The sequence below is a fragment of the Podarcis filfolensis genome (assembly GCF_964270895.1).
Source record: "Podarcis filfolensis genome assembly, chromosome: 8".
NCBI lineage: Eukaryota > Metazoa > Chordata > Lepidosauria > Squamata > Lacertidae > Podarcis > Podarcis filfolensis.
Window position 1 is genome coordinate 40,212,914 of NC_139611.1, and position 11,428 is coordinate 40,224,341.

The window sequence follows — 11,428 nt, forward strand, 5'->3', positions numbered from 1 at the left end:
CTCAACTTGAGATCTGCCATAATCAATGGTATGGGGTGAGTCTTCTTTAATATTTGTGGATCCTTGGGGTTTCAGCATAGAGCACCCGGGTTGTGATTCCGTTTCCTCACTTGTTTTGTTAGGCAGCGATGATGTTTCTTTCAAAGACTTCAGCTGGATCTTTTTTCCTGAATCCACACTATTGTTCTCTCTGCTACCATGTATAGCAGGTTTGTTAGAGTTTGTTTTTGATTTTGTTGGGATCAGCTTATATAGTCTTTTCCAGCATACTTTACATGCACGTCGGTTTATAACAGATTTCCTTGCAATTTTTATGTTCTTACTTTTCTTTTTAGTTTCAGCTTTCTTCTTATGGGATCTCTTACTGGTGCCTCGCTTCTTTTGATTTACTTCGATAGGAAATTCAGTTTTAGGGACAGGTACATACAACCCTATGTCCTTTCCTTGGTGTAAATGATTTTCCGCTGCTGATCCTTGTGTGCACTTGCTGGTTGCTGGTTGCTTTGTATATTCTGGCTCTTGAAGGGTGGTTGGTGGATCGGCACCATGAAATTCTGAGCCTTTAGCTTGAAGGGGATAATTTTCCACTAATGTCAGGAGCAGCCCATTTGTTATTGTTAAGTATTTTTTCATAGCTGCCAGATCCAGATTTATAGAGAGCAGCCAGTCCTGAGGATAGCAGTCATTGTTTTCCGTCTGGGAGCCCATAGATGAAGTCTGAGATTTCTGGGAGTTTCGGGATTCTTCCTGTAGTTCTGAAGATAATATCTCAGCCAAGACTATTTCATGGGCCAGGCTCATTGTGTTTCTATTTTGGTTGTTATTCTCCGTGTCCTGTATTCCTCTAGAGGAGGTTGAGTGATCTTGAGCAGCAGAGGGAAAAAGAAGAGCCTCATCCTGCTTCGACTCAACCATCTCAGCCATCTTTTGCCCATTTCCATTTCCATTCTCATTGTCCCTTGTATGTAAAAAGTATTGCGTGATTTTACTCTGTTTCTCATAACACTCCTGGAACAATGGGCTTGTCACTATCCCCAGGTCCCTACATTTCTTTCTAGTAAGTACCATTTGTAAATCTTTGTTACCAATCAGGGTTATTCTTCCTATTTCAAAAACTATGTCTCTTAGGAAGTCGGAAGCTCCACCCAGCTATAGGCTAAGGTCCAAATTGAGACAAGATTTGGGATAGCTGTTTATAATTTGTAATTTGATAGCTTGTAGTTCAGGGCATAACACGAAGTTGGCAATAGATCAGCCGTCACCCGTTTTCCTTATTGTCGGTCAGACTTGAGGAGCGTAGCAGCGCGGGGAGCAAACCCTCCGGACATCAAGATAACAAGGCATGAAACGTTAACTAAGAAAAACAGAGGCAGTGGTGAGGTGATAAGGCAGCCAATAAATCATTAAAACTATAAAATTAGAGTCCAGGAAGGATAAAAAACTACTTAAAATCTTAATTGAAAGCAGGCGAACCTGACTGTGCTGCTATCTCCGTCGCCATCTTCCCTGCCTCCCCCACTCTCCTAAGTTTCAGAGGCAATCCAAACAGATGTGCCCTCTGCGTTCTTTGATCAGAGTTGTAAAGGGCTTTCCCCCATCACTTGGGCCTCTCTCATAAGGTGGAGGTAGAAATCAGAGGCTGCTGTGGAAAAATTCAGAGAGATGCCGGCTGGCCGTAGAATGGCTCTTGTCTGCAAGTACACCAGAAAACGGCAGGAGGAACAGATGAAGAGATCTGCCTGCACTGCTCTGCATTTTGCCCCCCTCTGCCATCCATCCTTTCCAGTTGCTCAGAGCCTCTGCCACCCAGCTCTGCCAGGCTACCAGCAAAGGGACCCCACTTTTAGCAAAACAGCACACACATTCACCTCCCAACGCTGCAGAGTGGTCACACTAATCATTCCATAAATAAGTCATATACTAGCTGGAAGAGACACTTCTTGTCAGCAGCTGTGGGACCCATTCCAGCCTCAGAAAGCCTTCATGAAGAAATGATTTGCCATTAACCCCAAACCTGAACTCCATGATTAAAAGCTTGCAGGGGCTGCAGTGACAGGCCACAGGACTCTTTGTAAATAATTACTGCTGGGATGATCTCTCCCCCAAAGACACAGAGGAGGATTCCACCTCGCAAAGTCAACTTATCCATCCATTACAAGCGGGGAAAGGCTGTAGCGCTCAGTAGGTCATGGTGTACACACATCAAGCCAAAAAAAAAACACACCTCCTGGCCAAGATGACTGCTGCATATTATTTTGAGGACATACTCATAACATAACATACTCATAGTAGGAGCTCCTGAAAAGACCTTGCAACAAATGTAAGACTCTCCCTAGTAAATAGCTCAATCTATAGTATAAGGAAGGTGTCTTTTCTCCTCAGAGGTTGGGAGAGGGGTCATGATGAAAACAGACCCTATTCCTGCTCTGAAGTAACTGCTGACTGGTGTGAACTGGGACTGCATTGTGACAGCCAGCACCTCTTGCACTCAGCATGCACATTACAGCATCTAGATATCTCCTTGCTAACCTGACACTGCCTGTTCCATCTGAGTCCTGCAGTTTGGCTCACTGGATGCAGCCCTAGCCCTGGATTTTGCAGATTCAGATTCATGTTCCACTACTGCCCTGGCCTCTCTCCCTCCTCCTTTCTCTCCCATACACACACTGTCTCAGTTACCTATCTGTAAAATGGGAATGGCAACAACCGCCTCAGAGGGCTTTTGTTTTAGCAAGCACAGCAAGAACTGTAAAGGTCTAAGCACTTTTTAATACACAATGCATACAGTGAAGTGGCATAGTTAGGGGCAGAAACTAAAAACTAAGATCTGACATGGCAGATCATTAGCCTCGAATACAGAGTATGGGTTTACTGGAGAAGAAATTAGCTTGAAACCACCTGGGTCCAGTGGCAACAAGCTGCTTGTTTATCCCCGTTCTGGACCACAAGAGACACTCATCTACTGTTGCACTTTGCACACAGTGCAGAAGGAAGGGCTAGTGTTCAAAGCAAAGGAACAATGGGAGGAGATGCTTCCTCTTGCCTTTTTACCAGCACTGCAGGCTCACATGAAAGAGCAGGAAGCATCTCATTTCCAGCACCTTTATCCAAGAGAGCAGCACTAGGAGTTTGCAGCCACAAGGCAGCCAAAGTGCAAGCCTGCTCCCTGCCCAGAAGCCCTTCTGGTCTCTCAGCACTGGGATACGCACACATGCACACTTGTTCTATGGAGGATATGTCTTTCCCCTTTTTAAAATGCAGAGTCAAATTACATCAAGGAGGAAAAAAGAGGAGGGGCAGAATACAGCCACCACTGCGGCTGTTTAGCTTCATCTATGAAATCTGCTGAAAGCTCCAAGGGAGGGATGTTAAACTTGGGGGCACTGTCAGGTCAGCTCAGCCTCAAAATGCAGGTTGTGTGAAAGGGGGGGAGGGCAAGCTATTCTGAAGCTAAGCATCTGTGGGAGGCCCTTGTGATCTTTTTATAGCTCAGCAGAGGAAATTTTAAAGGAGCTCTCTGCAATATTTTCAGAGGGATGGGGGTGGCGGGACAAGACTATCACTGCAAGAGGCACATGCATACTCCCGCTGGCCCCCAAATCCTGACACAGACTCTGCTCAAATGCCTTGCCAATCTTCAGAATGCTTTTCCCTGGCAAGTGCCAATGTCCTCTCCCTAGAAGGGAAACAAAGGTTAAATACTCAGGTGCACATGGCTAGATCTAGGGATGCAATAGAATCCGGTGGTGGAGTGGACTGCAATGCTCAACTTGTTTAGGTGTTATTCTCGTTGTGTGATTACTCAAAATGAGAGCCTACGGGTATTTGGCAGGCTTCCTCTTTGCAGATATGCAGTGGGGTCAGCGAATGGGCCCCTGCTGTCTCCTTGTACAATGTGAATCATGGGGAGCAATAAAACCTGAATAGGGCTGCTATATTTCCCACAGATAGGGGATATGGTTTTTGAAAACCCACACATGTAAAAGTTCTATGCAAAACAGAAGACTTGGGCTACAATCCTAACCCTACTTACCTATGAGTAAGCCCTGTTGAATTCAATAAGTCTTACTTCTGAGTAGACATAGCTAGATTACACTGCAATACATCAATAATCCCATCCCTTTGCCTGCAGTGCTGGCCTTTATTGACATAATATTTTTAATGTAAAGGAGCATTCAAAAATGGAAGAACTCCTTTGCACTTTAAAGTGGTGCAGTCCACTTCACCACCTCATTGTGCCACATATAATATCACCAGAGCCAATATTCTTCATCCTCATAACAGTTTCCCTGAAATTTTAAAGGTTTTAAATGTCCTAGTAAAATAATGGGTGCATCCCCATGGAGGCGAGTCTGACATATTCATTATACAGCTTTTGGAAAACAATCTTTACCCTGACTTGACCCCTGAGATGTATATTTTTAGGAAGCTGTTTTAAACTGTTTTAATTTACTTTTTTAAATTGTTCCAACCCACCTTGGATCCTTAGGGTAAAGGCACGTAAATAATAAGCAGCTGATAAACACAAACATGTTTGTACCCCTTAGAAAAATAATTTAGCAAGACTATCCCTTCCCATCTGCATATTTCAAGAACATTTTCTAATTAAAATAAAAAACTTTCTTCTTCAATGAACACTGTATTCCCCTCTCCTCTAACACAGCCAACATCTGCTAAATGTTAAAATATATTAACTGCCTCCCTGCCAGCAGCATGGCTCTCTCCACCCTGATGAAGGCTTCCCCTTCTTCATTATATTTGCATGGTTACTTGATACCCAAAGCAGGAGCGATGCTAAAACCACTGAGGCATCAAGCTGAAAGTCACTCCAAAAATGTTACATCTGTGCAAAAGCAAATTGGTTGAGAATATTGCCTGTGTAGACTCTGAAAAACTTTAGCTGGATCAATAACACATGCCTCAGTAGAAGGGTTTCTGCTCCAAAATAAGGCATCCATTTAATATTAGCTTCTAAATAGCTTTAATACCTGAAATACATGAAGCTGTATATATTCAAAAGAACTGCAATCAAGTTCTGGAGGCTGAGATGGGAGTGTGGACAGAGTCTTAAAGCCTTTGCAAGTCTCCCTGTGCTCCCCTTTTAAATCTCCAGTTTCACAGGGGGAGGGGAAAGACTCACAAAGCCTCATGAGGAATTTTGACAGCTGGGCTAATACGCCCACTTGGCATTCATGTGAGAGCATAATGATGTCCTGTGATCGACAGATGGGTATCCTGCCCCCCGTCAGATCACCTGACAAATTTGGTCTGTAAGACCAATGCTGATAAAGGCCCAGCCCATGGAGCCAAAAAAGTGTTCCACCTCTGTTGTAGTCACTTCTGACTGGAAGCTTCAGAGCAAAACTGCTATTTGTACTTACCCTCATCTTCTTCTGGAGATTTCCCTTTGGATCCTTCACCACCGCTGCCATTGCGATGAGAATCAGAGGTAGAAAAATAGTCAGTGCCACCTGTCAACAGATTTACAGTCAGAGTTCTGAGCATCTCAGCTTGTAATAAACAAGGTTTAAATTTCTCAAACTTTCCTATACAATTTGTTGATAATGTCTGTTGAATTAGATCTCAAAGTCATTTGTTAATTGTCAACTCTGCTAAGAGCCCAGCTTCACGGAACTTCTCCCTGCTTCACCTGGAAGCATACATTCCTTCAGACAGGCTGAAGCACAAAGAGAGATGGGAAGAAGGGTCTCTCCCTGAGGCTCTTTCTCTCCCTCAGCTGTTTCCATTCCAGCTCACCATTATTAGAACTATCATGTAATTCTGTGTTTTCTGCCTGTTTGGTTATTTTCCTCTTTCCCTCCCATCCCCTCTTCCTTTCATGTTGTGTCTTTCAGATTATCAGTTTTCAGACAGACTGTCCTGTTTTTATTGATCTTATATAAAGCTGGTTTAGAAGCTTTTTCAGCTAAAGTGTGGGGTGAAATACTTCTAATAAATAATCAAGGCTTCTGTGGACATAGCACAATAAATCTTTCATGGGTGGGATTGAACTTGTGACATGCAGCAGCTAGGGGGAAAAAGAGAAAAAGAAAGTAATGGCAGGATACAGCAACCAAGGGAAAGTGTACATCTTGTAGGCCGGTTCTTCTCAAAACGTAAACCAGCAGCATGGACAAGAAAGTGATATCTAAGGAACTAATAAAATTTATTGATTGCTGATCACAGGGCAACAACCAAAAATTGGAAAACTGCTGTACTGTTGACATCGAATACTTGGCACATTAAGCTGTGGCAAAGAGCCATGGCAGAAAAACTGATTTAGCAACTTAAATTAGCTAAGGCAAAGCTCAAAATATTTTATTTTTATATAGTGTGGCATGATTTTATCTCCTATACAAATTCAGCAACACTTATCCTAAGCTTTTCCTCAGATTATGGAAAAGTATAAACTGTAATATTATGATGAAGCATAGAAAAAGCTCCAAGTTGCAAACAGATCTTACATTTATGTTCACCTACATATAAAGAGGGGAAATGTGTTATATACATTGCCTTGTTAGCAATTTCAAAATGTTTGTTTTTTTTTTATTTTGGAAATATTTTTTTTTTAAAAGGGAATATCAGGAAAGCCTGGTGGGGGGAACAATGTCTGAGCCTAGCCTGAGGCACAACTCTTTGGGGTGAGTCTGGTCACACCTGGGTGGGACCCAAGAAAAGCCCATCCCTTAGCTGCCTAGTGTGATTTCCCATGTAACCCTCACACTTTGGGAAAAGCGATTCATTTGTCCAATATATTCAGAGCTCAACATTTGCATTTCAATGGCTTCAGACTTGGCTTCTGTTTGTGCACCCAGCTTTGAGTAATTCAGGAAGCGATACACTTAAGACTGCAAGAAAATTGGGGGTGGGGAAGAAATAGAACAATGGCCAACATGTTGGTCACTGCCATGGCAGGAATAAGTTCCAGTAAAGGCACTATTGTTGTCAAGCTTTCTTTACTCACCCAGAAATTTCCAGAGTCGGAAGGGGATAAACTGGCTTTTTGCTACCGACTGAAAAAGTCTTCCAGGTGTGGGGGAAAGCACTTGAGACAGAAGGCTCTGAGGAAACAGAACAGTGCAAGGGTTACAGGGAATCATGGATAGATACCGGGGAATGAAGTCATGGGTGGAGTCAGGGGCTTTCTAGGGTGGAGTTTGATGGACTTTTTGACAGGCCAGGAGGCCACACTAGGAGTGATTAGCACAAAAGCATGGTTTATCAATTCCTCCTCCTGAGAATATCTGGTGTATATATTAGAATGTCCAATACCAGACTAAATGCAAAATAGCTACCTTACAATCCTGTATAGGAATAATTAATTACATTTACAAGAGATGTTGTAAGAATCAGTGGCAAAATGCATGTGAATTTGCTCTGTCCTCTCAAGCCTAGTTCGTAGACATGGTGGCAACCCAGAGTGAGGGCTATCACTTATGGCTGCAGGCAAGGAGTTGCATAGTTAAAATGTACCTCCAGAAGGTGGATGGTGAGCACAATAGGGCTTTTTCCATTGTGAGACCTGCAAACTATTGATTGCCACCAACTCTGCTGTCTTTTTGGAGTCAATGATTTTTGGAATCTTTTTAATTGCTCATGCCCGTAGAGATATTATGTTTCATATACATTATTTATTTATTTATTATTATTATTTATTGTTATTATTATTATTATTTAATTGCTCCTGACACTCTTGCTTCATGCTATATGATTGCATTTTTTAAATGGTTAAACATTGATTCTGGAGGAGATTAATTTCTGAACAGTCAGAGACAAGCGCTCTAAACAAAGATGCAAGAAGCCAATCCCTCAATCTACAAAACTGGCACGTCAGGGAAAAGCTTACGTAAGAATGATTCCCTCTGATACGCCAATTTTCTGGGTGCAGAGACTTTTTTGGTATTATTATTTATTTTGTGCATGAACATGCACTGCCTTATGTTCCATGACGGAAGGTAGGTGGGATATAAATGTAAATGAATAAAGCCTTATCATTTCCTAGCCCATCCTTCCCACAAAACCCAGCGTTTTATCATCTCAATAACCCTGTGAAGTAGGTTAGGCTGCAAGAGAGTGAATGGCCTAACGTCACCCATTGCAACTCAGGGCTGATAGACCATTTGAACCCAAGTCCGAAAGGAACACTCTCCGCTATATCACGTTGATTCCCCCACACACACCGCTTTCTCGGTACTGTACAACCCACATCCTACTTTTTACCAAGGCAGGGGTTACAATCCTATACACGCTTACTTGGGAATAAGTCCCACTGAGCTTGATAAGGCTTTCTCTTGGACAGATGTGCAAAGGATTGCACTCTCATTTGCTGGTTGTGCAGCTGCAGAAAGTTCTGTGGAAACTGGGGGTGATTAATAGAAAAAACCCTCATGACTGTCACCACCAGGAGCTGGCAGGTTTGGCGGGTTCAGGCCGGGGGGGGGGCTTTCCTCCCGGGTGATGAGGCAGTTTTAAGAGACCTCGGTGCCTCACCGCCTCAGCCTTACCTGAAGGCCGTCGCCACCGCTCTCTGTGCAGATCCTGGGCCAGCCGCTCTGCAGAGCCCGGAGCTCGGCCGCCGGGAAAGCCCGCGGCGCCAGTCGTAGAGCGCGGCGGCAGCTCCTCCGGAGCAGCAACAGCAAGGAGACCGCCCCGGTCATGGTCCAGGCACCGAGCTGTTCAGCTCCCCAGTGCGGACGGTGAGATCCAGGCGGGGGCCTGGCGAGAAAGCCGAGCGGAGGCTGGAAAGGAGGTGGCTTCCGCCATCTTAAAAGCTGGCAGCCGCTCAGCGTAGCCCGCTCTCAAGATGGCCGCGCCTGGCTGTTCTCACCTAATGGGAAATTCGGCTGCAGGGAAACGCGGGGCCCAGACCTCGCCCACGCTCGGCCCAGAAATATGCACTCCTTTAAGTGCGGCCGCCTCCCCTCAGACACACTTTTCAAAACTTGCATTTCTTCTTTTTGACCCGGGGGGGGGGGGGGAAGAGGAGCTAGGGAGATATCTGGACATCGCTGTTTCGCTCGTCATTATTACTGTTTTTTAAGACTTAACATTAAAATCCAGTCATCTGAGGATGGGAATAAAACTGAAGGGACAAAATCGTACATTATTTCTGCAAGCTGTTCCCCTACTGCATCTTTGACAGTTTAGGACTCTGTAACGCTTTCAGCTCAATAAGCGTGAAGTTGTTTTTCAGCTATATTTGTGAAAGGAAGGTGGTTTCAGCTGCCTATTTGTGGAACTAGGATAGCAGCAGCATTTCCCCAGCGACTTGAACTTGACACCGCACTGATGAAATATACACAAACCGATTAAGCTGCTGTACTTGGATTTAAATAGATTTCTGACTACACACTATATCCTTCTATATCACCGCCTTTTAGAAATTTGCTGCTGCACACATTACAGATAGCTATGTGAAGGCGAGTAACTACTCCATCAGCCAGGCACTGCTTTCTAATCCTGAAACTAGGTTGAAAGCTAGCTTTCTAGAGGCCATGGTTTGTACATTCAGATCAAAAGTGTGTGGCCAAGCAGAGAACCAGATTTCAAAACCTTGCTTTATTTTCTTGGACACAATAACTGCTATTCACAAGCTTTGCTTTAATGATGCATCATATTTACTTTGTCATCATAATTACATTGACATGCATGTATAGTTCTATGCACACACTGTCAGAAGTTCAAAAGTGCACAACAGATAATGGATCATAAAGTATGAAGAAAATGAAAAATTATAATAGTTTTAGAAAAACAAACAACACTAAGAGAGTACATTGGTGGTTTTTTAAATACAGGAAGTGGGAAGGTTCGGCATCATAGAACACATATATTAATTCTGGTTCCCACACTGGGCGTAGTATGTTTTAAATTTGCATGTAGGGCACATGTAGGCTATTAAAAGGGTGTTAGCTTCATTCAGAGGCTCCTATTGAACCTGCACACAAAACACACACACACACCTTCGATCCCTCCAGGGCCCCCAAAACAAATGAGGAAAAAGCAAGGGATTAAATTTGCAATTTTTTTATTAAAAAAAAAAAAGCTGGGTAAGCAGGAGACATTTCTTAAGAGTTGAGCAACAGAACAAGGCTGTTGATAGAGTTATAAGATCACTGATGTCACCTTCAAGTTAATGGTATGCTTCCGTGTACAAATTTAAAACCATTAAATTTGCTTGAAGAACAGGTCTGCAGTGCTGTGAGGCTTTCACAATTTCACTGGCAGAAAGCTGTCAGACTCTTCTTCCCTAAACAAGTTGTTTTCTGTAGGGATAACATAGCAACAATCCCAAACAACAATAGTGTTGCAAAACTCTCACTTCTCCCACTGAAGTATCTCAGTGACCATATTTGTCACAGACACACCCAGGATGTTAACTGGCTTCCTCTGGGATGTGTCTGGGTAAACTTTCAATTCAAACTAGGAGTCTGTTACTAAATAACCTTTTTGTATCATATTAGAAGTCAGTATTACTGGTTTAACTGACCAACAGCTTCATTAATAGACATGAAATTCAAGTGGCTACAATTAAACTCTGGTAGCCAGACAAAATCTGCATCCCTACATTGGGATGTGATTTGCTGAAATGTGAGACATTAAATATGGGAGCACAATAAAACCATTAAGTTGGGGAACAGAATGGATGTGCATTGGGTGGGGACAAGGGGAGGTGAGTGTTGCCTCACATTTTAAGAGTTATGGAAAATATAGTGTATTTTGCATTCACACTTTTTTTTCCTAAGTAAATTTTACTGATTTTGCTGGAGGTTATTTTCAAGTGAGCATCCTTAATATTACAGGATTATTTTAGTTTCCATGTTATGCTTTAGTTATAACTGGTATGACAGAAGTGCCTTTTCATTGACTAATGCTAGGGGTCCAACAATGGGGGTGGATGGCAAGTTACTTGACTGGAGGTGAGTTGAAAAATATGACTCTTCTGCCTCCACCACAAATATCTAGTACTAGAAGGTATGAAGTTCAACAGACAAATACTTTTTTGCATACACAACACATCTATCTAGAGAAACAGGATTTTTTTTTAATAATGATTTTGTTAGTCAACAAGTGGTCTAAACCACTGAGCCTCTTGGGCTTGCCGATTGGAAGGTCGGCGGTTTGAACCCCCACGATGGGGTGAGCTCCCGTTGCTCGGTCCCAGCTCCTGCCAACCTAGCAGTTCAAAAGCACGTCAAAGTGCAAGTAGATAAATAGGTATCGCTCTGGTGGGAAGGTAAACAGCGTTTCCGTGCGCTGCTCTGGTTTCGCCAGAAGCGGCTTAGTCATGCTGGCCACATGGCCCGGAAAAACTGTCTGCGGACAAATGTCGGCTCCCTTGGCCAGTAAAACAAGATGAACGCCACAACCCCAGAGTCATTTGCTACTGGACTTAATTGTCAGGGGCCCTTTACCTTTAATGAACTGCAGT

The 11,428-nt window shown here is 43.3% G+C and overlaps 1 protein-coding gene across 1 annotated transcript in view; it reads right to left on the bottom strand.

Moving 5' to 3' along the window:
• The window catches only part of SPG7 (SPG7 matrix AAA peptidase subunit, paraplegin), a 40,359-nt gene extending 30,930 nt beyond the window's left edge, over positions 1-9,429 (bottom strand). The window contains exons 1-3 of the mRNA XM_083626247.1: positions 8,505-9,429; positions 6,965-7,061; positions 5,382-5,471 (exon numbers count right to left, since the gene is read on the bottom strand). Of these exons, the coding sequence (XP_083482373.1) occupies positions 5,382-5,471; positions 6,965-7,061; positions 8,505-8,657 (340 nt within the window). The 5' untranslated portion in view covers positions 8,658-9,429. The remainder of the gene's footprint in view (positions 1-5,381; positions 5,472-6,964; positions 7,062-8,504) is intronic.
• Positions 9,430-11,428: the final 1,999 nt, after the last annotated feature.